Raw genomic sequence first — 26,833 nt, forward strand, 5'->3', positions numbered from 1 at the left:
CTCCCTCTGACACTGCCAAACCTTTGTCCATGGCTGGAAGTACAGCCAGCACCAGCCAGAAGGTCCATGTCCCACACACTACTCTTGCAGCTCCCTGCCAAGAGAACGTGTCTGGCGCAAGAGCTGGCTCCAGACCTCACCGCTCCCAGGTTTGATGGTGTGGGCAGTTGAGGGGGCCTTCCTCCAGAAGCCTCTGTCAGCTTTCCTGTTTGGCTGAGAAGTTCGGGCCATCTTAAGTTTCACACAGAGTTTGCACTGGAATCAACAGTTTGCACTGGTGAAATAAGATGTTAAGGGTCAAGGTCTTCTTGGAGAGAATTTAATTCTTTCCAAGCCTGGAGTTGCCTCAAAGCAAAACCTTTTGCTGAGCAATGTTAGAAACCCGAGGCCTCTCCTGCTTAGCACCACATCTGAAACAGACAGAAGACCTTTCACCCAGTCTCCCATGACAACTCCTCTAAGGGCATCATTCCCTTTCCTGGGCTGCTAAGCATCTGCTGCCTTTCAGAGGGACTGACAAGGAAGGATGAAGAGAGAGGAAAGGAGCCTCGCACATTCTGCATTTCCCTTCCAGAAGCCTGTGAAGCTTCATTAAACATCGGGCCAATCATATTGTTTCTATGGAAACAAAATTATTACTAATATAGTATTTTAAAAACAGACACACGATTGACACTCCAAATATAGAATTTTAATACCATTCTGCGCCTGCCTTGTCTCTTAGGGCAGAGCGGATGCGAGGGTGGAGTTCACAAAGGGACGGGACGGGCAAGGGTGCCATTTGGCGGTGGCAGCGGTGGATGTGTTTGTAACCTGAGAGCAGGCACAGGCTGTCTGTCCATCCGTTGTGCTCCCTTCTGCGGATCTGTCCCACTTCTTTTTCCCCCACCAGCATGGGGTGCCATGTTTTCTGCCTGCTGGTGAGAAAGATGAGAATGCAAATTAGTGATTGGGTCCCGGGACAAAGGGAACGCTTGAAATTTTATTTAAAAACTGTGATGGCACTGAATGTTTTCGATGCTGTCTCTCATAGTTTGGGGTCCTGGAAGGTCTGTGGCTCGCAGGCCTCTAGGGTCCTTTCACATGGCGCCTGCTCTCCGTCCTGCAGATGCCAGACTTCATTGCCAAGCACGGAGCAGCGGCGTGGCCGGTCGGAATTCTCCTCCTCCCGGCTGCCGAGGGAGAGGCGGCGGTCGCGACGCGATGCGAGCAGGAGACGGGAGTGCCGCGGGCTGCAGGCTGGGCTGGGTTGTGGCGTCTCATCGATGAACGTGGTGATCTCATCTCGGAAGAAGCAGGCGCTGGAGCTGGAGCCCCGGGGCAACAGCCCCCCCTCCAAAAATTGCCGTAGGCTCGTCAGCTCATCTTCTGGGGGCCGCCGGCGGTGCTGGTAGTCATGCAGCTGGGGAGGCAAGAAACCAGGGCCCCCAGGCTTGCGGGGGGTGGAAATGCGGATGTCGTCAGATGAAGACCACTTGTGTAGGAAGGATGGAGCAGAGCGGTGGGCGGAGAAGATGTTAGTCTCATCATGTGACATTCTCCGGGAGATAGGGACCTGGAAAACAGAGAAGGGGGCAGGTGATGGAAGACTTGAAGAGTCAGAACAGGAAGGGAGTAGCTGAGGCTTTCTCAGAGAAGAGTGTCAGAGGACACAAAGGCGTGGGAAACTGACAAAGAAGGAAGTGGGTTGTGGGGCTGCCCTGCTAGCTCTCGGCTCACCTGCAGATAATGCACCTTGTCCTGGGGCAACAACATGTGGTGCATGGGCAGCAGCTTGATGTCCCGAGAGTCCCGCTTTGCAGCTGCAGCACCGTTCGCATCGAATCTTACTTTGCAGATCCTGCCATCGCCATAATCGTCACATACACCATCTGTTGGCAAAGACAAGAACGGCAGTCAACACTTTTCAGTCAGAAGCGGAGCATTATCGGGACACTTGGACATCATCCTAATGCTTATCTGACTTGTGCTGCCCTACTTGCAGCCCTCAGGGCTCACCTCTGAACAAGGACCTTGTCTTTCTGCTTGCAGCAGCACTAAAGCACCCAGACAGTGCCCTAATTCTTCTGTCTCACCTTTGAATTGCTCGCTGTCAGGTCTTGGACCTCTGGATCAGTGACTTGGGCTGAGGCCCAGCATGTCACTTTGGTTGTGGTTTGGCAGCCACACACAATGTATCTATGCTTGCAACCAGCGAGGAGGATGTTGCACTAATGCTTTCTGGACGCTAGTCCTAAGGCTACAAGTGAGTGGCAGAGCTTTCTACAGAATAAATTTTCTTATGGTTGCTGACTTCAAGGTGTAACATGAATGTCACTGAGCCACCTGCAACACCACAAGATCCTTTTCCCAAAGAGCCCCTCTTTCCTCTGTAGTCTTTTTGGGGAGGTGGCTAGAGAAGAAAGGTGAATGTGGGTCAGTGAGGAGCTTACCATCCTCTGTGTCTTCCTCAGACATGATAGCCACACACTGCTCCCACACAGTGCGGAGATCTGCTCGGTAGCGCTCGCAGGACCAGATGAAAGAGGGGAGCAGCAAGGTCTGCACCATGGAACACCAGAGCACAGCCAGAACCATCCAGGTGGGGGCTGTATCATAGCGCAGGCTGAAAAAGCTCACGACCTTTAAAGGTAAGAAAAAAGCAACAATGCCCAGGAGACAAAAGTAGGGATCAAGGAAGAAAGGTAACACGAATCAATTCTGTAGTAGAACATAATCTGTCTCTAAAGGATTAATCAAGTAATTACCCAGTGTCCCTTTGAAAAACTGCTCCTGGGGTCTTGCCCCAGGTTTGCTGGACCATATATTCCAAGCTGTCACATCTCTAACATGAGACCTGGTGCTAGCATCCCTTCTTCCTGTGCTCATTACCAGCTGGAGCTAAATAGGTGCTAACAAAGGACACAGCCACTGGGAAAAAAAATAATCTGTGACTCAGCCTCTCCTCTTTTAAGGGTTCTTTTTGAGAACTTCTCTAGCTCTCCAATTTTGCACAGAATCGACCAGCTAGCCAAAACCTGAATGCTGCCTACAGCCATACAAGCAGAAGGAAAAAGACAACTGGATGCATCAGCTGTTAAAGCTGTTGTATCAGCCCTCCAGAAGCAAACTGGAGAAATAGAAATCTCATTGTTTTTACAAGTAAGTTTGCAGAATAATTTCCTCTCCTCTTAGCCACTTAAAACTTGCGCAGTGGTTTTAGCTGTGCATTCCCCAGGCTTAAGACTTAAGAAAATGCTGCTGCGGAAGGATGAGAGAATTACTGCAATCTTTTTAAAACCACCGCTCAGAATAACACAGATTCAGATGCGGCAGTTCTGCGGCTGGTGGGACAGGAGAGATCCTTCTCTAAAACTTGAGAGAAAAGCAAATCTGGTTTAACTGCTGACTCTGAAGGGAAAGGGAGAACTGGATGCTTACCAAGATAGGCACCCCAGTGAGCGTGTCGTACAGGAAGACAATGGCGCTTATGAGGTTGGTCATCTGCAAGGAGGTCTTGGCTGACTCGGAGCCGTCCAGTGAAGACCTCCTTTTGCCTCGTACATCCTCCACCACAATGGCTGGCACATTGAAAGTGGTGTGTGCTGATGAAGAGCAGGATGATGCTTCTTCTGCTCTCTGATGGCGGCACCGCCGGCGTCTTCTGTGTGCCCACAGGGTTTGGTAGAAGGTGATACCCACGCACACCAAGCCCATGACGATTCCCCCGAGCAGCAGGAGGCTGAAGCAGACACCGAAGCCCAGCCCTATTTTGCTGACAATGAACTGGCAGCCACGGGCATAGTAGCGCTCGCCATTGTTGTGCCAGCCGATGGAGGGCAGGGTGGAGAGGATGAAGGACACCATCCAGATCCCCATGACTGCGTGCAGAGCCTGCTTCTTGGCATTGCTCAGGCGGTAGTTGACTGGCCACCTCACCATCCACATCCGGTGGTAGGAGAGGGAGGCCACGGTGAAGCAGGTGGCCAGCGCCAGGGTGTAGTACGTGGAGACAAAGACCTTGCAGATGCTTTCATTCCAGTCATAGTCAGAGGACTCGCGCCGCAGCTGCACCACGGCATAGGTGGTGAGGGGTACTGCCGCCATAAGGATGTGCGTGCCAGCAAGAAAGCATAGCAGCAGCTCCAGAGGCTTGTGTTTCTGTTGTTTGGCCGTGATGCTGAGGATAATCCAGGAGTTGGCCAACAGAGCTAACATCCCACACGCCAGCCACCACAGTGAGTTGTTGTGCAAGGTGGACTCTGATTCAGAGTCCGCCATGCTGCCGCCCCTGCTAGACTGCACCCTGCTTCTGCTGCTGGGATTTTGTAAGAGGGTGAGTGGGACTCTGCACTGGGGGAGCCACGTCTCTCCTCATCTGCTGCTGCAATGTGAGTTGTTTGCACGCTGGAATGGTTTCTCAAGGCATTGCCACCAGGTGCCAGGCAGAACAGCCGTCAACTCTGTCTCAGTTCCAGTTTTCCCTTTCCCTCCTATCCGATTATATTTCTTCCCCTCGTTCTAACTTTTTCACTTGCTTTTTTTCTCCCTTGTTCTCTTTCTTTCTTCCACCTTTTTTTCTCTCTCATGAACACTTGCCAGTGCTTCTTCCCTCACTCACTTGGGCTCACTTTTTTTTTTTCCTCCCCATCTATTACATCACTCTCCTCCACTCTTCTCCCAAATAAAAAGCTCTTCTTACTTCATGTGCCCACCAGACACCTTCTGACTCAAAGACCACCTTCTGCTAGGATTTGTGAAGGCTACACACAAACAAGGACTTCTAGGGACGCCAAACAGTTTGGCAGAAACACGTGCCTGCTTCCCAGTGTCCTAGGGAATGAGGAGCTAGGCAAGAGTTTTGGAGGTGGCAGGAAAAAGAGCAAAGGTCTTGACAAAAAAGCAAGGGTGGTCATACACTGTATGTAATTCCCCTGTCACCAAATGCCACCACACTTGTGGCCAGGTAGAGGTTCCTGCTAAGGCTGTCAGAGAGCTATCAATGAAGAGGGAAGGGTGAGAAACAAGATTCAAAGGGCTCCCTACCCAGGACCTCTCTGCACTCTCACTACATTGTCCTTTTTGCTGTTCTTTTTTTTGCTGGTCTTTAAAGCCTTCCTGCACAGGGCACAGCTGGCAAACAATAAGGAGATGGCAGGAAGGGGAAGATCCTTTTCAAAGGTTCCCTTGGAGATTCAGGGCATGAGTTTCACTGTAGAAGAGAGAGAAGAGAAAAAGTAATTTAAGATCATTCTATCTTCCAGATCTCTCTCTCCCTCTCTCCTTGCCCACACTAACACCTTGTCATGATTTAGACAGAGTGGAGCATTCCCTGTATCTTACAGAGAACAGAACAGCCAAATTTGCACCAGTCCCTGCACAGCTCAGACTGGACTCGAGTCCCCACCAACTCAATCCCGTGCTGCTGAGACACACTATGCTCCCTGCCCTTCCAGTCCTAGGCTCCCTACCCAAAGCATTACTAATGCCATTTCGGGCATGGAAGGTCTGATCTGCATCATCCCTTGCAATTCCAGCCCTGCCATCCCCATGTGTGTGCTGCTACACCCCTTGTTTCAGCTCTACAGCTCACACAGCTCCAACAGTCTTTGGACTTCAGCTTCTCTCTGCCAATGATCTGGTTTTTAACATGCTGCTCCCATTCTGTCCCATCCATGGGTGCATTCCGCCATTCCAATAGTAGTCTGCCATTCCACATTCTTGACACACAAGTCTTTCAGCCACATGTTTCTGCTGGAGCAGTTCTGGTCTCCAGAGACCCCCACAGTCACAAGCCCAGGGAACAAGACTACTAACCTATTCCTGAGACTACTTACCTTTGCCTTCCCTGGTCCTACCAGCTCAGACCCCTTTCTCTGTCTTCATGCACAGAGGACACCCAAGCACTATATTCCAGGAAGGTACAGGCCTGCTCTGTGCCTTGACCAGAGCAGATGTAAACTTAATCTCTACGTGGATGGCTCAGTACTCAAGCCTGAGCTAGTGGCTCAGTTCCTACCCCTCCTTCCCTCTGCTTCTCCATATTTTCTCACCCTTTCTGTGACCACCTGAGGCTTTGCCTCCTTTCCTCCCTGCTTGGAGCAGTTTGCCATGACTGGACTGGCGATGCCCCCATTCTACTCTGTTTCATTTTTCCCCCCCCTGTACCACCACTCTCGCAGTTAGGCCTGTGGCCTCTGGAGACAGTTTCAGAACTATCCATCTCTGATAATCCCAGGGGAACGAGTTTCCTTGCAGCATCTCCTTCTGCTGCCCTTCCCACCCAGCTTGTTCTGGTGGCCCACACTGATCCCTTGATGAGGCTGGAATCCTCCCGCTTCTGCTGGCTTTGGGGCCCAATTCTGCTCCAAGCTGTGGTCCTCCCGCTCGCGGAGACCGGAGCGCCCCAGAGCCAACGCAGGATGCCCAGGTCGGGGAAACCCGTCCTCACCTGGCCACGCTCCCTGGATGCACCCCACCGCCCATCCCGCCAGCGGGGCAGAGCACGGGAGAAGCTCGCGGGGCTGTTGATGCAGGGGGAGGCGAGGGAGGGGGCTCGGCGGGGAAGGTGACCCAGAACGATTGCAAAGAAGCGCGGAGAAAGCCGCGGTGCCGGCAGACGCGGCCGGCCGGGCCGAGGTCCGCCGCTGCCCCGCCGCCCCCTCCCTTCGCCCCCCGCTCGGCGGCCCGGGCACGGCGGGGGACCGGCCGCCCCGAGCCTCGCCCGGCGGCGGCGGAGCGCAGCGGCTCGGCCGGGGCTGGGCTGGGCTGGGCTGGGCGGGGGCCGCGGGGCGCCCCGGGGCGCAGCCGTGCCCGGCGGCGGCGCCGCCCTGCGCCCGGCGGAGCGGGGGCCGCCGGCGGCGGAGCGGGGGCCGATCGCGGCGGCGGCGGCGGCGGCGGGGGCCGGGGGGACCCATCTTACCTCTCGCCGGAGCAAGCGCTGCCATGGCGACGGGCGCCCCGCGCGGCCGTGCGCGCCTCTGCCCGGCCGTGCCGGCCCCCGGCCGCCGCCGCAGCTCCGGCCGCCGCAGGCAGCCGCCCCGGCCCCGCGCTCCGGCCACCGCCGGGCGGGGCTCGGCGAGGGGCGAGGGGCGGGGAGCGCCGGCGGGGGACGGCGGCGGGAGCACCGCCGGGCCGAGCAGCCAGGGGGCGGGACGGGCGGACGGGAGCGGGAGCCGCCGCCCCGGCACCGGCCCCCGCCCCGGCACCGGCCCCTCCGCCGCTCCCGACGGGCCGCGGCGACGGGGCGGGCTGCGCCCGGCCGTGCTCCCCGAGCCGGGCTTGGCCATGGCCCAGGCGCGGCGGGGCCCCGTCGTGTGCAGCCCTCCTGCCCCGCGGGGCCACACGGGCCGCCCCCACGGTGCCGCGGGCAGGACGGGAAGGCGCCGGCTCCCTTTCCCACAGACGGGCGTGAGGAGGCACCCTCGTGTACGAGATATGGGGAGGATGGGTGCGAAGTGAGGGGAAATCAAAGAGCTGGTGCTGCAAAGGGTGCTTGGAGGACGAGGCGCCCAGGGCATCGGATGCCCAGGGTGCCTCAGTTCGCACAGCTGCTGCGGTGGCCTCTTCCATCACCAGCCAACAGCGTGGTCCTGCACACAGGGGAGAGGGGGAAAGGCAGGACAGGAAGGTGGAGCGGCAGTGCTGCTCAGAGGAATGGTTTGTCCATGTCAGAGGGGTAAAGCTCCCCCTCCACCTCACCACGGCAGTCCTGGCTAGAAAGTCTTCACCAAACAATAGACATCTCATTTTCCTGTTACCCGTCCTGCTACTGAAGTGAAGGCACCAGTACCTTCCTTGTCTTCATTCATTTTAGGGCCAGATTTCATTTATCATTCTCAGAATTGGCTGAGGTCACCCCGACTGTCTTAGATACCAAGGAATTTCACCTGGGATTTGTAGGATCAGCAGAGGGAGAGACCCTGAGGAAGAAACTCCTGCTGGTTCTCGGGCCCAGGGCAGCAGCGAAGGCAGTTCCAGAGGTGAAAAAGAGATATACATTGCAGTAGCTGTATGACAGTGAGTAGAACGAGGAACCGCTAGAATAGATCCAGCTTTGTGTCAGGTAGGTGATAAGAGATATTTTTGAGGAAGACAGGTTGTGACAATGCTGCCATGATCTGGCTGTTCTTTGGCGTGAGGAACTCCCACAGAGGAGCAATCTTGAGGTGGTTCAGCTCAGTGGCCAGTCAGTCCAGCGACAGCAGGAGCCAAAGATGTGACAAAAGACAATAATGGCCCTCCTCTGTCATTTTTTCAGTCTATCATTTGCGGGGGGTTTATGCCTTGAAGTGAGAAGGTCTGTATCCACAAATGTAAACATTTGTGTAGCTTCAGTTGTCATTTGTATGAATTGCTTCATGTGATAACTTCAACATCACCATCCTCTTCTGATTCAGGAGTTGAGTCTCCTTAGCATGAGTTGTTAGCCTGCTTGTGTGGGTGAATAAATCCTTGTGTTCTCTCAGGGAAACAGCAAACCAAGCTTCCAGCACTTTCTGTACTGTCTGCCTGCCTCTTCTCCACAGAGGAAGGGACAAGCTGCAGCCCAGCATCTCTTCATGGCTTAGGTTACACCTGATAGAGACTGGTAAGCAGAACTGGATGAGAACAGGTCTCCAGTCTGAAGCTTCTTGTGTTTGCAAATTAGTCTGGGTTATTACTTTGAATGAAAGCAAAAAATTGAAGTTTTACTGTGAAGCGGAACAAACTCTGTTGGAAGAAGAGCTCTTACCCTAGGGCTGTCACAGTCCCAAGCAGATGCTTGTCCATCCATCTCATCTAAATGTATTTTAAAGATTTCCAGCTTTCTAGGTTCACTGGGTTTTATAAGAGGCGCGTTGCAACTGTGTATATGCTGCATATTGACAATGCATATGCAAAGGAGCACCAATACTCAGATCTGGAAACCCTGAAGCTTCACAGTGCCTTCCCTGTGTATCTAAGAAGTCCAGGCTAGAGCTGTGACCCCCCCACAAGGCTCATCTCTTAGGAGGACCCACACAGCTGGGAGCAATTTTTAATTCCTACAGAGTCAGGCTGTGCTGTGACCAGCAACCTGCTGTCTAAAGTCTCCGCTCACTAAAATAGTCTAAAGCATCCAGGCCTGAAGAAACGGTACTGTTACAATGTCAGGGTATGAAATGGTTTCTGGAAAAGTTCACTGCATAAAGATCAGTTATTTCTGGACAGCAGCTCTGCAGGTCCAGGGAAATGCACTTCCCAGAGGTACCTTGGATCCTTAAAGGAACAGAGCTCATTAACCAAGGAACAAACAGCAGAATCCTAAAAGCAGAAGCATTTACATGACAGCCAAATGCACTTCACAGGGTTTTGATTGTTTGCAGCTCTTACTCAGGACTTTGATAGGAACCCTGGGAGGTTTCATATGTTCCTCACAGATCATGGATGGAATTAAATCCACCCTCGGAGCCCCAACACGGCTTATACAGCCTCCTATGAGGTTAGATCGGTGTGCTTGCAAGCAGGTTTCCTGGCATCCTTCCTGGCTCTCTGAGCAGGGTGTGGTTAATGGCTAACAAGAATCCAGCCAAGCATCTCCCTCCAATGACAGCGACTGCAATGTAGATTTGTCATATCCAAACCTTAGGTTCTATTTCTAGCACTGTACAGCAAGATTTAGTGAGATTTCTCGGATATTTCATCTGCAAAATGGGCAATTGATAATAGCTCTCATCAGGGGACAGATGACTAGTGCTGTTTATGAGCTTCACAGAAATATTTAGGGTTCACAATGTATAAATGAGGATTTGGACTTGAGGATGCCTGTTTACCACTGAATGTGTTTACTTACACAGCTGGGCACCTCAAAAATTTTTTTTCCTTTGTCACATACATAAATATTTGTATATATTTACCATGAGAAAAGGAATTGCCAGGGTAGCCTTGTCAAATACATGATGTTGTGATACTTACTACATGCTATTTTGCAGAGGTGTGTATGTCCTCCTACTTCCCCCCATCCCCCTTCCCATTCACTGTAATGCTTTGTGTGTCCTTCTCTTCTGAGTGTTGGGGACCCCTTTTTCATCCCTCTTGCTCTTGTGGCATCACTGATATCCCGGCTCAGTGAAATCCAGTCTGTAAAAGATGTAAAGCTGTCATTTCAGAATTTAATTATGCTGCTTTCCAAAATTACCGAACACTTACTTGTTTGTTCTCATACACAGAAAAGATAATTAGGAGCTCTTGAATCATTAGTCTGGGAACCCACAATATCTGGAAGGAGCTGAAATTACTTCTTTGCTTTAAATTTGTAACACTGAATTGCAATTTTCATTTAACCTCTAGCTTCTCTAGGTATGTTTGAGGTTTCCCAAGGCCAGAACAATCATTTAATTCAAAAATAGCCTGGGCTTTCAGGAGCACTGCTGACACGCTGGGTGCAGCTGGCCCTTGCCAGGGAAGCTCTCTGGCTCCCCTCGTTGTTTCAGGAGGTGTGCTGGCCTCTCTGGAGCCACGGTCCTCACACAGCCAGCATCACTGTTACTGCTGGTCATCTCCAGAGCCTCATCTCCACACAGCACACGGACAGGCTCAGAGGAGGGGCTTCCCAGCTCTGGAGCCTGAAACAGGCACCTTGACAAGAGCCAGCTGGTGCTGAAGCGTTGAGGAGCTGGGGTTTCTCCTTTCTTCCTTTTTGATGCCTTGCCAGCAACGCAATCTCTGCCACCACTCTTATTCTGCTGTTCTTTGGTTCTCCAAATCTGGAAGTACCTCCAAGACTTGGCCAAGCTGGCTGGAAAATGAACAGAAGGAAAGCCAAAGGCTTCTTCAGAGGGGATGCCAAGTAACGACGCTGGCATGCATGAGGCAAAGGCTGTGGTTTGGAGATGTTGCTCAGAGGTGAGTTCACTTACAAATAAATCCTGGGCTTCCTCCTAGGAAGCACACACTTGGGAATACTCTCAGAAAGCAACCAATTCAAAGCTGAACAACTTGGAGGAGTCTGGTACTCCAAGTCTACCCTCACCTTTGAGAAGGATGGATGGAAGCTACTCTTTCTCTGCAGCAGCGCTAGGCTGAGTGATGAGCCATTCAAATGGATACTGACACTGCCCTTCCTCTCCCCGCCCCATCCCCAAGACAAAAAGAAATTAGAGGAGGCTGAAGTGCACAGCTTTTTCCCTTCTAGACCTTGGGAACATGCAAAGAAACACACAGGGTCATTTGGCTCTGAAGGCTGAGGCATTGTGAGTGCTTTGCTGCAGAGCCTGCGGGGAGCATGAGTCACATGGATCGCCTCGGCAGATCCGGGCTGACAGCATCCACCAAATCACCGCCTCACGTTGCACTCAAAGGGCAGAAATAAACTGGGAAGCAGGAGGGGCTTGGGGAGTTAGCGCTATGGGACAGGGTTATTTCAGCCCGTGTGTTCCTAGCTCAGCAGAACTGGACAGGGCAGTATATCCTCGGTTGTGTCCAACCTCCTTCCTCCGCTGGAGCAAGGAGGTTTGTGGATCCTGACCGAGGACCATGCATTGGAAGTGGGTCCAAAGGACTGAAGCATGTGCTTTTTCCCTTCTGCAGCCCAAAACCACGGGGAGCAGTAGTACCAGAAAGACTGACGTATATAGGAAAAATCAGCACTTCACATATTTTTCCAAACCCCTGCTTTCTGTGGTATTTCCACATCACTACACAGAGCTCTTGCTGACACTGTCATTTTGTAAGTATCACCATGTATGCCATCATCTCAGGGCTACTCTGATGAGCTGTCACCACATGATAAAATAAGTCTGTCATTGTGTTTGCTGCTTTGTGGAGTTGTTTATTGCTGTGGTTTGTGTCATGTAGAGGCATTAATTCCATTGCATAGTGTAGATGCACCCTTATCACACCTAGCAAAGGGAGAAGTCCTCAACATTTCCTGAGAAGGAGGACCAGGATAAATGGAAGACAGCCTGTAAAGTCCTGGCTTGGGCAAGATGTAACTGTATTCCATTCTAGCTGGGGACTCTTCTAAGTTGACACATTTTGTGCAAGCTTGTTCTTATCTATCGGTTTGAATCTCTAACTCTGTGCTGCCTTGAAGCCTACACTGAAGCTTTCAGTATTGCACTCAGATGGGAAGCAAAGCCCAACTAGGACTGACTCTGGATAACTTTTCTCTCAATCAGGGCAGTCCGCGCATCTAGGGAAGAAAGGAGGTCGTCATATGAAAAGACACAGACAGGAGAGCTGCCAAAAAAAAAAGAGATTTATAAGATTAGAGCCTACAGTGGTTTGTACTTGCAGGTGAGCTTCAAGTAGAGTAGGGCAGGGTCACAACTTTTGAGATCAGGAGACCCACTAAGGAACCGTGCAGTGTTGAGGAAGGCCTGTCATTTTTGTTACAGTCATGCAGATGGGAGAACTGGAAGCTGTGCATCTGTGGACGTGGCTGTGTGCTTACAGGCATCCCAGTGGCACCATCACATCTGCTGTCGTGCTAACCAGGCCACCTGGAAGCAGATGGAGGCACCTTCTGCAGCGATTGCAGGGGTGTGAGGCTGAGTGCTCTTTGCAGGTGAATCCCAACTACGTGTAGGGACAGAACCTTTGGTCACTTGTGAGGACTCAGTGTGCCTCTTCCAGCCTGTGGAAGAGAGGAGAGCTGCATCCTGGCTTTGACAGCTGTCAGGCACCTCTGTGTTCTCCCAGTGCTGGCACTGTCTGCTACCCCTGCATTTTATCCTTGACAGGCCAGGTTTGATGTGCTGAGAAGAAATTAACTCTACGCTGGCTGAATCTGGTACTCAAGGTTTTTAATAAGCCCTATTAGTTTAGTCTTTTATTGTTAGGATGATTCTTTTGCTGAAAAAATAAGGGCTGTTTTTTTTTGGTAAAGAGGTGGTTGGTTCAGCTGTCAGAACTTCAGGTGAGCATCTGAACTGCTGGAGATGGCTGCAGTGCTAAAGGAGCTCCCAACAGATGTTCACCCAGCCTGATTTTTTGTCCCATCCAGCTGTCAGGTGGTACAGGATAATCCCTCTGCTCCAGATACCCATGTGAGTGAAAAAAGAGGCTGATTTTGGTACTTAAGCAGTTATTTAAGGTGAAGAGTCTGAACTGCAGAAACAAGGCTAGTTTTTTGTTAAGGGGGTTGTGCCGAGCAGTATGGCATGACCACTACAAGACCATCACTGACTTTGTACTCATTTTCCCCATACAGCTCCTAAAATGCATCTGTCCTTGAGCCATGATGATGCCTTGTTTAGCAGTTTAGTGGGCCACCACTGGCTCCTAAGGTATGCTGGCAGTTCAGGGGCAGGATAAGAGCAGGAAGAGCAACTGACTGCACCAGGATATGGACCAAGGCTTTTCCAAAATTAACACAGTCATGTGCATGCAAGCACACGCTATGGGAAGGAAAGTGATGTCAGCGTGGCCTTTGTCACTCCTGTTTGAGTGAGGATGGCTGTGGAGGAACAGGCCTGACACCAGTGGGGCCCACACCTGCTGCCACAGCTGCCTGGGGCTGTGTCCCCACTCCAGGGGCTGTGGGTGGCGGGTTTCCCCCGGCTCACAGGTGTTGCCTGTGCCGTTGTTGCCGCCCGTCTGTTGTCTGTCAGTAGCAGAGTGATGCTGGCATGTCAGAGAGCCCCTCCTCCAGCACCAGGCATCCCACCGAGGGTCTTCACCACAGGGAGCCCTTCCCACAGCCCAGCGCCCCTCTGTGCCTGTCCCCAGCAAGGCCAGCACAGACCAACAAACAGGGACTGCAGCCAGTGACAGCTGTAGGACCTCAAGGCCTTTTTGACCTGCCACTAGCAGACAGTAGAGTAGCTTCTATAAACACAAGATTTCTGTGTACATATTTTAACAGCATTTTTCTTTCAGGACGTTCTGTCATCTCTAAGCATGCAAGCAGCATGCTTTTAGTTCCATCTGAAATTTCCTGGCCTTTTTTTTTTTTTTTTTGTCCTCTTCTCATCTCCTTGAGCCAAATAAAAGGGTCATTTTGGTGAGAAACATTTTGAGTGGTTTTCTCAGAAGCATCTGCTCTCTGCACTCTATGGGACTGGGCAGTTCAAGGCTGGTTTTTTCTCCTAGGAAATTACTCTCACACCCTTCCCAAACTTACCTTCTAGATCAAAATTCAGAACATTTTCGGGCTCTGACTTCCAGAATCTATTGGTATCCTGAGCTGCCCTCCTGATAAAAATAGTTCTGAATTATCCCACTGGTCGTGCTGTTTTGACTTGTTTGTTAGCTGTTTATGGGAGAGGTGAAAGGCTGAGGGATAGATATGGGGGACCAGATATGTAGGTCTAGGGGTAAATATGTAGGGCATAGTCTGCCCAGGAAAGGCCAATGATCATGGACAGACAGGTTTCACAGAGAGCAAAGAACTAGTGCATTAAGGAAGGCCCATGCCAGCCAGGGAGGCTGGAGATAGTGAAGATCAGCATTTCACATCCTAGCAGGAAAGAGAGAAATGTGAATTTGAACCAGACGAGAGCGCCTCAGAAAAAATGTAGTCCAGCTTGCAAAAAATAACTTCCAACTCCAAAGTAATTTATTGTCTCTCAGGCAGATAAAAGAAGAGCATAAAATTGGTTCCACAGGAAGGTCAGATTAAGTGCATGAACAAAATACAAGCATATTATATATATGTGTGTGTGCATATATACATATCTTCTGTTCAGCATCTCTCATTATAGAACTGGGGATCAATCATAACCCCTCAGGGTTTCTTGTCTTGTCCATTGGCTCCTAGCCAGACAACGTCCCTCCGTGGCATTAGACTGGGGGAATGATGAAGGAAGAAAGAATTACATTAAAACAGGAGAAAGGGATTCACAGAGCACTATGGGCTGCCAGGTGTTTAGGTACAGGCAGAGACTTCATCAGTCCTTGTGATGTCAGTGCTGCAGTACTACTTTTTCAGCCTGCTGCAAGAGAAAAGTACTACGTGAGTACCACCCCCCAGTTGGTTTTTTTTTGCATAAAGAATGACTGCCTGCCTCTGTAGCTGAGGTTGCAAACTGTTATTTGAGCATCCACATGGCTGCAGTTTGGGTTTCAGTTACACTGAGCTGCTTACTTGGCAAAGAGAGTTAGAGAACAACTGTATCAGCACTTGTACTGCACAGATTTATCTAGATTTTGATGTATCTGTACAGGCTTTGTCCTCTCTTTATGGGGATTATTTTTTAACTTTGATAAAATGTAGGTGAAAAGAAGGTGAATTTTTTGACATGTTATGTTCTTCACTGCATATATATCCCAGCTCTGATGCAGTATTTGCCAATAAACATTCTCACTGAATTCTTGGTGACAGTGAAAAAAATTAGGTGAAACTATCACAGTTTGGCAATGTCACTGGTGAAAGCAGAAGTTCTGTTCTGTACCCAAACATTCATTGAACTTGTTCATGCAATCATTTATCCTTCCCTTTGCACTCCACTTCCAGTGACGGAATGGCTGTCAGTGTTTCCAACAGCTGCTCCTGGTGCCTGATACCATATAAGCTTAAAGACATGGAAAAGGGCAGCTTCTCTGCTAAGAAATCCTTGCTCCCATGAAAAGGGTCATGACATGATGGTGTATTTCACATCACCCAAAGCCTTTAGGAAAGGGTATAAATCAGAGTGTTCTGTGATTTTTTTTTCTCTTCTTTTGTTACTCCTGGGAGGTTATTGGCAATTTTCACCAACTGCAGTCCAGCACTGTGCTAGCAGAGCTGGAATGAAATCATAGACATCATGGATTTTTAAAATTTTGTTTCACCCTTGTGCTTGGTTGTGTGCCTTCCATATTCACAACCTTGCTATCCAGATCTCAGATTCACTGTGGACTCTGCCAAAGGACTTTGGAGCTTCTGCTTGGGTTGGGCCAACATCTCTCAACATTAAGATATTTTGAGTGAAACCACTCTGCTCAAAAGTTTCCCAGCACAGAGTTTGCAAACATGGGTTTGGGATTCAACATAGCTCGTAACTCTTAAGCAGGATTTAACATGAGTAAAAGCTGCAAATGCTGAAATGCAGCTGTACTTTTTCACCAAAGAGGCTCAAGTTCAATTTCTCCCCGCTCAATTATGCAGCTCCTCTCTCTTGAAAACAGTTTTTGCCCATTCTGGGTGCCCTCATTGCCACTTACTGTTGACACTGACACGTCTTGTTTTCCAGCAAGTATTGTCTTGCTTGTGCCATCCTTTTTGCCCGTTGCTGCCAAGAGAGAAGGGACAAAGAACAATTGGATAATTTTATGCTTCAAATGCTTTCCTCTGAAGTGGTAGTAAAGTGCTGTCTGACGTCTGCAGACTACCTATCTCAAAAACTTGCTTTGAGTCTAAGGATTGGCCCTTTGTCTGTTCTGACCTGTACTCAGACAGGAAACCTGACTCCTCCTGTGGTTTGGAGAGCAAATAATCTCTGCACCCTCCACAGGGACCACGGCACTCACCCTTCTCCGCTGCCAGCTTATACCACTGATGATGCACAGGCACCCAAGGGCAAATGCCAATAAGCTGCCTCCAACGCTTGCTCCAATTATCACGTTGTTAATCCAAACAGGAGCTTCCTCTGTGGGAGGATAAAAGTATTTAGACACAGAAACAAAGAGAATTTTGTAGCTTTAGGGTTGGGGCAGGGATGTGATGCTAGTTTCCATACCTACGTGGTAATGAAGGCTTATCTTTCTGTCACTGTCTTCTATGAGGTGACATCTCCAGAGCCCTGCAGCAGTGATGTTCACCTCCAGCTTTACTTCCTGCTGCTTCGAGTTCTTTACATCCAGCTTAGTCCCATTCACACGTTCCCAGCGCAAGTAGGCACTGGGTGGAAGTGATCCAGAGACCTGGCAGGTCAGGGTCATATTGCCTCCTCTGGAGAGTGGCCCAGCAGGGTTAGCTGAGACTGTAAAGGCAAGAAAAGGACATGTGAGTGAGGGGATAGGAAGATGGGTTCATCCATGCTCTTGTGGATTGCAGGTTTCTGCAGCTCCTCTTCTTCATGACCCACTTATTTTCCTCTCACCTTTCATCACCACCAGCTCTATCTTGCTCTGTGCATATCTTCCTCGGTACTTCAGCTGGCACTGGTACTGACCAGAATGGTTGAAATGGACTTTGGGGAGCTTCACTTCTATGGTACTCTCAGGTTTTCTCTCAGGTATCTCAAACAGAAAGTTGCTGCTTTTTTTGATCTCCTGCAGCTGTCCTTGTGCTGTGACATTGAAATCAAGCAGCTTATGAGCATTTGCACCTTCCTGTTGTTTCCAATTCAGCTGTCCTGTGAAATCTTCTTTCCATTTTATCTTCTGGGAGTTCAGACGCCATGACAAGATGACAGGGCTATCAACAGTTGCATACTTTCTTTCCAAATCTGGATTCTGAAAACCTGAATTTAGAAGAGACAAGGAATACAGAGGCAGGAAAAGCCATGGTTACACTTCTCCATGTCTACCCTTGATCCAGAGGGAGGCACACTGCACTCATTTTAAAAAGAACTTGGAGAAAAGCCACGACATCCTCCAGAAAGGTTAAACACCATCTGAGAATAAGACAGCAGAAAGATCCAAAGCTCCCAAGCACAGCAGAGCTGAGAAGAACAGACCCTGAGGAAAGGAGAATTTTCTCCTCACCAAGCCTGGAGAGGAAAATGAGTGCAAGAGTGGAACAGAACTCGGGCAGCAGAACAATCTCCAAGCTGCATTGTTGGAAGCCCTGGGAAGTCAACCCTGGAGCACCAGTGCTTGGGATGTGGAGATTAAAGGTTAAACTCATAAGCCAAAGGGAACATTGGTTCCCAAGGCTGTGTGTGAGTTCCATTTTTGTTGTCACGTACCTAATACCTTCACAGCAAAGGGGATGTTCTGATTAATCAATGGAGAGTCTGAATGGACCTGACACACCCAGATCCCGCTGTCCATAGCCTCCAGTTTCTTTAAATTCACTGTGTATTTTTGATGGCTCTTGTTTTGTAATATTTGTGTTATTTTTTTATTGTTACTGTCAAAGAATGTGATGCTGAGCTCGGGTAGAGGATCAGATGAATTTTGCGTTAAAACCAGCTCAGGGACTTCATTTTGCAGAAAATGCCCATCCGAAGAGATTGTCACTGTAAAAAGAAAAAAACACATCTGGTAAGTTAGTTCTTCTCTCTACCTGTGAGAGAAAGATAAGTGTTACAGCAAAGAGAACATGGAGACGCCATGCTCTGGAGATGGAGAAGTGAACTGTGATAGCCCGGGACATAAGAAATTCACCTGGATAAAGAATCCCAGCAGAGATGTTTCCCCAAGCTCTACGGTCCCCTCCCCACCTGGTGACTAAAAGCCCTCCACTCACTCAGTCACTCACATTTAAAGACGTGCAGTGAGATTCTGACTTTGTGAGAGTTGTATTCACAGGTGTAGATCCCAGCGTCCGAGAGCTTCAAATTCCACACCTGCAGCTGTTTATAGGGCGTCTTGATGCCAAATTTATCAGCAATGAAAGCTGGTGCTTATGGAAAAATAGGCTTGGTTAGAAGGGAAGAGGTTTTCTTCCCAGCTGTGTAAAGGGAAAAGGGGTAATGAATTGGAAGCCTTACTTTTCCAAACTTTTAAGTTTTCCACACGACATAGAAGAGTATCTTTGTACATCCATTTCACAACTGTGTCCCGAGATAATTTTGAGTCAGGAGGTATGCCTGTGCAGTTCAGGGTCACCTCCCCTCCTGCCAGCCCAATCTGGAATTCATTTTGGTGCGCCATAGTGGAGATCAGACCTGAAAGTCAATACCCACCAAAAGAAGGCATAAGTTTGCTTTCTGCAGGGTCACTCAGTAAACACTTCCCAGCCCTCCAAAAAGATGCTGATATTTCTCCTCCCTTTTCCAGACACTGAAAATGTCCTCATTTTCAAACTGCAAAGTTTCTGAACTTGTCACTTCTTTGTATCATCAGGCAAGCAAGCAAGCTCTTTTATTACCTGGCTAATGGTTATTCTCTTCTGCATATATTCAGAAAAAAAGGGAAAATGCCAGTAGTTATGGTGAACTGATCATCATTCGGGATTTTGAAATGTCAACAATTTTACTGGAACAACCTTTTTCCACTGGATAAGACTTAGTTATTCTACTGGTAGCAACTGAAGGACGGCATATGTTAGCCCTCCTTCATTCCCCAGTCAACACTTGATGCAGCACTGACAGATTTGCTTACACCTTCTTCCACTTTTTGCATGGACAAAGACTGAAAACGCAGAAAAATGAAGAGATAAAGTAAAACAGAAAGAAAGAAGGCTGACTTAATGTCAAGTTCCTGTTCTTGGGAGGAGGGCTATGTGACAGTAAAAGAAATAGGATGTATAAGGTTGAAGAAACATTAGGAGTGGTTTCCTGGGAGAATAATTTCCTTTCCTTCACTGTAAAGATTTCTGCAGAAGACCTCAAGAAGGAGATGGAGTTCCCAGAAGATTTGGAATAACAGGGTTGTGGTCTCCTGCCTCACTGCTGGTGAGCTCTCAGAGATGCCTAACCTGCAAATCCCCCAGGTGACCTGCATACTGAGGAGCTGTAGAAATGTAAAATGAAAAGTTTATATTAATTCAATGTAGGGTTTGCCAGAAGTTACAACCCTCTAAGAGGTAACCTGCAACCAATACGGATTTCTGATAATTGCATATTGAACTACAGAAGTTTATGATTTTGTCTTAAACTGTGAAATTAGAAAATGTTATTAGTAAGAGTTGGTATCTTTTGCTTCTTATTTGGTTCTAGGCTGCACAAGAGCCTTCCAATCTTTCCTCTGTGACCAGAGGAACCAAAGCTGAATATCTGAGAAATGCAGGCTTGGCCTTTTCACTATCTTTCCTTTCTTCAAAAATAAGCACTAGAATATCCACCAAAGCTTATACCACTAGCAGTCAAGCTAAGCAAGCCAGTAGCATTCCATCTGTAAGGGCGAAGCTGTGATGAAATTCTGAAGATCACGTCAGAGGTGTGGTTATTCATCACAGATATTTTTTTGCCCAGACAGCTGGAGGCAGTGTAGAGGACAGTATTTTTCACTCTGCTTGGTGTGTATCCTGGTTCTCACAGGACCCCCACTCCTGCATCTCTACAGGGCAGCTCCTAAACCTGGTGATGCATCCTGGTTTGGGCTGGCAGGCATAGCAGGCTCAGCTGGGAACAACCTGAGTCCCAAAGCTAAACCATGTGAGGAATCTTATATGACACATCAGAAGGAGCCTAGAAATACACCGAGTGTTGTGAGGCTTGTGAAAAGGCTGTAAGAACTGCGAGGGTTTGCTGAGCCCAGGACTCACCCAGATGCAGAAGCAAGAAGGCAGCAGGCGTGCAGCTCAGGGCTGTGCCGCACGGCTCCATCACTGTGGGAATGCTGCTCCTGTCCCAGAGAGCAGGGCTGGAAATGCTGTCACTGCCAAGGGATCTCCTCCTGGAAGACCCAAATGCTCTGTTAATAATGTTTGATTTTCAGGCCTTGATGGATGGGACTTGTGTTCCCAGTCAGCTCCCGCCATCCTTCAGCACAGCAAAAGGGAAGCTTATTGGGAAAGTCACCAGAGCCCTTTGTTTCAGCAAAGAATCCATCTGCAGCGTGCCCCTGGAGTTTGGTAATAAACATTTCATTTTACTCATCCCTAGGTTTCTGGCATTCATCAGGCAGCAGCTGTTTATACTGCCAAGAGTTCTGTGCTTTTTTACTTCTCTATGGTGGATTATCATCACTCTTACAGAGATTAAAGCTAAACACATACAGGGCTGCATTAACAAGAGCACAGCCAGCCCTGCTGGAAGTAGAGTGAAGTAATTATTTCTTTCTATTTGGCACACCTGAGGTCTCATCTAGGATACAGGGTACAGTTTTGGGCCCCCAGTACAAGAAGAATGCCAACAAACTGCACAGAGTTCAATGGAGGGGCTAGTGAGATGGTGAGGAAGTTAGAGCACCTGACACACAGGGAGAGGCAGGAAAATGGGCTTGATAGGGAGAAGGGAGCCAAAGTGGAATCTAATTTCAGTTTCCCATTCTCTAATGGATATTACCTAGAAGAATAAGCCACATTCTTCTCAGATGTGCACAGGGGAGGAACAGGAGGCAGCAGCCATATGTTGAGCAGGAAAATGTTGACTAGATATAAGGAAAACTTTCTTCCCACTGAAGGTGGTTCAGCAATGGAATAAGTGCCAAGAGATGCCAGGCAATCTCCACCATTGGAGACGCTCAGAAGTTGCCTTGTCAAGCCCTGAGCAACATGTTGTAGTTTTAGAGTCAACTCAGCTCTGAGTAGGAGAAATAACTGGAGACCTCCCAATGTCCCTTGCCATCTAAATATTTCTGTGTAATTTTGTGATTCTGTGATTACAGCCATCTTTAGGCTGTTATTAATATTTTTCTTCAGGTTTCAGTTTGGGAATTTTTTTTTGTTTGGTTGTTTGTTTTTTTTTAAACTTCTTACCTTAAAAATCTCAATAATCAGCAAGTCTGATGTAGGAGAGAACCTGCTTGAATTCTTAGGACTATTCGATGAAGAGTACGGGGAGAAGGGAGGAATGAGGTCCAAAAAAAAGTTGCGTGAATGGTAGCAAAACCTTTAGTGGGAACTGGAAGCTAATGGTCATGTTAAGGTGGGTTACCAAATTAGATGCAGTTTCTGACTGTAGCAAAGACCAAGTGCTGGTAACAGGTGCAGCTGGGTGGCCTGACAAGGTGGAGGGGGCCACGGCTGCTGGTGCAAGGACACTACTGAGCTGACCCTCCTTAAACGAAGGCATATATCATGGAAGGGAAGCCAAGCAGCTTAAATGCTCTGGAGAGTGAGCGAGCCAGTGAGGTGACCTCCCTTCTCTGAAAGCAGGCAGTCCCCACGCCAGGCGTGTGACAGACTGAAGGCTGGAGTTTTAATGGGATTAAACTCAAAAGAAATGCATGAATCATTTTCTACAGTATTCACATGTACGATGTGCAATATTAAGTGTAATATATTCTATTAGAGCATAATTTAGTACTGAAATTAATTTAATGATCAGAGCATGCAAAGCTATCAAAGAGTAGATGAAAACATCAGCACTAGATTTAAATGGAGATCAGGTCAGTACAACATCTGACATCCAGACCAATGCAGACACATGCACAGATGAAAAATATGTGTGCAAGAGCAAGACAGCAGCCATATGCACCATCAGAAGAGAAACAGGTGGCAAAGACACAGTCAGAGGAGACTTGCGTCTTGCCTCGTGCAAAACAAAAAACCTACCCCAGGCAAGGAAATAATCGCATGAGCTGTTTTCTGCGAAAATTGTAAAACAAAGGAGCAAGTTCAGACGATTGGAGATCACTCCTAACAAGATGCAGAGGCAGTGATGAAGCAGTTTGCTGGGTTAAGCTACAGAATAAAGAAAGGGACACTAACAAGGCATCTGTATGCATCTCACTCCTAAGGAACATCGATATCTGAGAACTGGCACAGGGCCCTGAGTAAGATCCATTCCTGAGGTGACAGGAGAAACCTCATCCCTGCTGTGAAATCTCGCATCACCTGTTTCTGTGGGATGAAAAAGTCAGCCCCCACTCTAAAGTAATATCCGTGAATTAACAGCTCAGTGATGGGTTTCAAATTTTTTAAGTCATTAAACTTTATATAGGTAACAGAACAAGTAAAAATTAATGAAATCACTGAGTCACATCTCATAATTTTGTTTTGACTGGGAATCTCTATTCTCCTGTCATATGGCTTCAGTTCATTCTTTGCCTTCTTGCTTACTGGTTATTGAGCAAAACCACACAACCAGAGCACTGTGGGACTGGTGAACTACCGACCTTGTGCATCTTGGTAGATGCAGATTGATGCATCTTTGTTCTTCTGTTTCTTCTCTTGGTTTCACAACTTCTGCATTCCCACTTTGTTCACACTAATCTTTGTATTTCTGCGGCAGATCTCCACAGTGCGATGTTACCACCTACATGTTACAAATCGGTGGGGAAAATGGGTTGCCCTCAGCTAGGATTTCCTTTACACACTTTCCCTCTCTCCCTGTTTGTTTCTGCTTCTCATGCATGCCGCTTCAAATTCCCCCCTGCCTTTCTGTCTCCTTCTGCATCCCTCCAGGCCGGATCAGAGGCAATGCTGCTCCGGAGTTTACGGATCTCAGCGAGCAAGGCTCCTCTGTTAACAGAGCAAGCTGCTCTCATTAGCGGATGCTTGCAGCAGACCCACAGCTTTCTTACAGGCAGCCCGGCTGTATCTTACCGTGGTACTCATAAATTAAGCGGTGTCACAGAATGTCCCCAGGCACTGGAACATACTCATCAGTCCTGTTAAATTGCTGGTACATTTCCTGACACATTTTTGGCCGGGGACAGCTCTCGCTCTCCCGAGCAACTCTTGGGATTCATTTAGGTGTTAGCATGGGCCAGGGACCTCTCCCATTAGGTGGCTGGCATGTCGCCAGTTCATTTTGGAGGTTAAGTGAGTTTAATAGCCCAGACCATCTCATGCCAGCTGGCCTCTGTGCCAGAAACAGTCCAGGCATACTTGATTTATTAGCACGTCTAGCAACGGAGGAACAGGGCTCCCTCCCAAGTGAACATTGATTTCCTTTTCATTTTAACTTCCCCCTCTTATTAAACTGGTTTAATTTCCTTCTTGACTTATTTTAATGATCCCTGCCTCTCTGAGGGATAGGAAGAGGAGAGCTGAGGCAGTGAGTGGGCTTGCTCCAGAGAATGATGCCTGCAGGACCAAGTCATGCCTGGAGAACATCTGCTTGAGAGCAGGGCTGGCAGCCCCTCAGTCCCTCCAGCACTGAACCCCAGTGGGTGATGGCTACAGAGACCTCTCCACAGGCTGGCACTGGCATGACACAGGAGGAAACTTAAATTAAAGAAAACCTCAACAAATAAAAACTTGGCAATCGCTCCTGATGCAGAGCAGGCCATCTCCTTTTCTCGGTATGCTCCTGTGCCTCTTTCTTGCAGTATGGTTTTGTTTTCTCTCGCTCTTGTTTGTGGCTGTGCTTTTGATCTGGCAGCAGCTTGTTCTGTCAGGGTGTGGGGGGGCCCCACAGCAGGGCTCCACACCTCAGCTTCCGCTGTGGCATTTCCCCGTGCGGTGCCTGCCGGGCCAGGGCCCAGAGGTGCAGCTGCGTCTTGCCCTGCTCGAGAGTTAGGCTCAGCGGTGGGGCTCTGGGCTAAAGGGCTTCTCTTCTTCTCAGTTTCAAAATCTGAAACAAAGCTGACCTGGTTCTTTTACCAAATACTGGTTTCTTTGAATTTACGTCTTAACGTTGGGTGAGCAGCAGGCAGGGTGAGAGACCAAGTGCAATGAAAATAGCCAGCAGAGAGCAAAGTTATGACAGCAGGGAGGGTCATTTCACGGTGCCTAATGTGGCCCTGGACCGCTTGAGCCTGTCTCCATTTCCTCCTGAGCATCTCTGCTCATCCGAGAGCAGATGCCACCCTCCCGTTGGAGCTCCTGGGAGAGGGAAGCGCTGGAGCAGGATCCATGTGGTCACAGGTGAAAGCAGCTGATCCTCACTGAGAGAGGTCCCACCAGCAGGACAAGGCAGGGTGGCAATGTCACTGTGTCAGCACCAGCTGAGCTGCCCTCAGCCATGAAGTACCCCACACCCAGTCACGTGCCTGGAACCATGTGGTGGCCACAAGAAGTGGCTCCATCTCCACAGCCCAGGCTACTCCCTTTTGGCCTAAGGGGAAGCCAAGACTTGCCTTTCTAAAACCACTGGAGGTTGTGACTAATCCAAGCACTGTGATGCACTCCAAAATCAGCTCCTTCACCAACTTTCCAAGCTCTGTATGTGCTTGGGATGACACTTGAGTATCATCCCTCCCTAATCTTGCTCTGGTGAATACAGGGTCCTCATATGAGGCTGTGGCAGATAAGGTGGGCACCATCCCTGGGTGCTCAAGAACCACTAGTGGGGATAAGGTGGATGCTCAGTCTGGATGAGCTGAGCCCTGCTGTGCTGCAGGCAGCTTTGGCAGACAGGTCTGTGAGACACTGGGGAGGACAAAGGAGAATTCAGGGAGACCTCATCATAGCCTTTTAGTACTTAAAGGTATCTTATTAAAAAGAAGAGGGACTTTTTACATGGTAAAATAGAGATAGGAGAAGGAGGAATGGTTTTAAACTAAAAGAGGGTAGGTTTAAATCAAATGTTAGGAAGAAATCTTTAACTCAGTGAGGGATGAGGCACTGGAGTAGGTTCTCCAGGGAAGCTGTGGCTGCTCCATCCCTGGAAGTGTTCAAGGCCAGGTTGCATGGGGCTTTGAGTGACCTTCTAGTGGAAGGTGTCCCTACCTGTCGCGGGGGTGTTGGAATGAGATGTCCTTTAAAGGTCCCTTCCAACCCAAACCATTCTGTGATCCTATGATTCTAACCTGCACCAGGGACTGTTGAGTTCATAGTGTAGAACACTGAGTAGTAACCTGAGCTCAACCTCCATGCACCATGTGGAGGAATATCTGAGGTGGCTGACGGAGGCTGAGTAGGATACGCCACCTGAAAGTTGAAAAATTCAACCAGAAATGAAACTGCTGCTTTCAACAGCGCAGCAGCCTGTGGAAGGGGAAGGCAAATCTCTTTTCCGTTGTCCTGAAATTGAAAGGATCCCTCTTTTTCCAAGAAATCCTGCTCGCTCAGCCCTGAGCTAATGGATCAGCAGCATTGGCAGCCAGTGTCAGGCAGTGAGCCAGTCAGCCTGGATTAGCAGAACAGACCCCTCCGGTCTCAGCACGTACAGATGTAAGTAGACATCCTTACTTAGCTAGAGACTGGCATCTTCTTATTTTTGCAGGCTTTTTTTAGAATAAAGTTCTCCTTCCTGCAGGGTACGTGGAGAAGGTGATAGCAAGTGGCAGCTGGTAGAGGGCTGCTCCCCAATGCATTTGCAGCCCTTGGGGATATGCCAGTGACAGGCCTTCATATAGGACATATTTCCCTACATATGAGTTTAAAAGATCCATGAGATCCCCAGGCTCTGAAGCAAGTTGAGCTTTTCGTAGGTCCCTTTTTTCCTGCCCCTTTCAGAGAAAATCCCAGGAAGACAGTTTTTAGTTAAAATTGAAAGGCCTCGGAAAATTGTCCAGCCAGGAGTATTATCAAGTCAAAGGTTTAAGATGGTTTTACAACAGACCTTTAAGAGGGACAAAACCAATCCATCTGTGCCGAAACAGCAACTTGAGTGGAGTAATAAAGTTCGTAACATTAAAAAACCCAAAAACAGGCTGGCCTCTTAGCAAAAGAAAGAGTTTCCTTACCTCTCTTCTCTCAGCCTCTGTGTTTCTTGTGTTTCTCTCACCCTTGTGTTTGTCACCTGCCGTAATTGATCTCACCCAAGTACAGCTGAGACAAAGGAGGAACCAAGTCGATGTTCAGCAAGCAGATGTTCAGGTGGCCTCGATGTCTCCTCCTCTCCAGCCGGAGCGACAGCCAGGCCTTGCTGGCAGTCCAGGTTCTGCTGATACCCGCCGACTGCTCCGGGCAGATGGTGATTTTCCAAAGGCACGTGATTTCAGCTCTGGGTCTGAACAGCAATGGACCTGAGCGGAAGGCGATGTGTGGCAGCGGTGGGGAGAATGAGTGTGCAGAACAGAGAGAGCCTATTGGCCATGGGGCAGCTGAGGGAGGCCGTGACGGGACTGAAACTTAGACATCAGTGGTTGGGAGCTGGTTCTGCTCCACGGAGAAGGAAAGCTTACAAACTAACAGGGTAGCTCAGCAGATCTGGACCCAGCCCACACCTCCCGCACTCTGTGAGAGTGATCTGAGCTCCATCTCCCAGCCTGTCTCCTGCACCACCACTGAGAGGAGGCACCTCTGAGGAGCTGACCCCAGCCCCACCCACCTGTGGAGAGTATGTCTGAGATTTAGAGTGAG

At 49.1% G+C, this 26,833-nt stretch overlaps 2 protein-coding genes across 2 annotated transcripts; both read right to left on the reverse strand.

Moving 5' to 3' along the window:
- Positions 1-669: 669 nt before the first annotated feature.
- Positions 670-7,043, reverse strand: GPR162 (G protein-coupled receptor 162). The gene is made up of 5 exons (XM_066341119.1): positions 6,902-7,043; positions 3,421-5,191; positions 2,433-2,622; positions 1,720-1,871; positions 670-1,555 (listed from the first exon to the last, which is right to left on the reverse strand). The coding sequence occupies exons 2-5, from the start codon at positions 4,258-4,260 to the stop codon at positions 1,028-1,030; spliced, it is 1,710 nt and encodes a 569-aa protein (XP_066197216.1). The 5' UTR covers positions 4,261-5,191; positions 6,902-7,043; the 3' UTR covers positions 670-1,027.
- A 7,875-nt stretch (positions 7,044-14,918) lies between these two features.
- Positions 14,919-26,561, reverse strand: LOC136375555 (T-cell surface glycoprotein CD4-like). The gene is made up of 10 exons (XM_066341120.1): positions 26,215-26,561; positions 20,240-20,370; positions 18,522-18,698; positions 18,290-18,433; positions 17,775-18,047; positions 16,965-17,327; positions 16,602-16,844; positions 16,393-16,511; positions 16,087-16,154; positions 14,919-15,667 (listed from the first exon to the last, which is right to left on the reverse strand). The coding sequence occupies exons 2-10, from the start codon at positions 20,298-20,300 to the stop codon at positions 15,634-15,636; spliced, it is 1,482 nt and encodes a 493-aa protein (XP_066197217.1). The 5' UTR covers positions 20,301-20,370; positions 26,215-26,561; the 3' UTR covers positions 14,919-15,633.
- Positions 26,562-26,833: the final 272 nt, after the last annotated feature.

The sequence above is a fragment of the Sylvia atricapilla genome, chromosome 2, assembly GCF_009819655.1.
Source record: "Sylvia atricapilla isolate bSylAtr1 chromosome 2, bSylAtr1.pri, whole genome shotgun sequence".
Lineage (NCBI taxonomy): Eukaryota > Metazoa > Chordata > Aves > Passeriformes > Sylviidae > Sylvia > Sylvia atricapilla.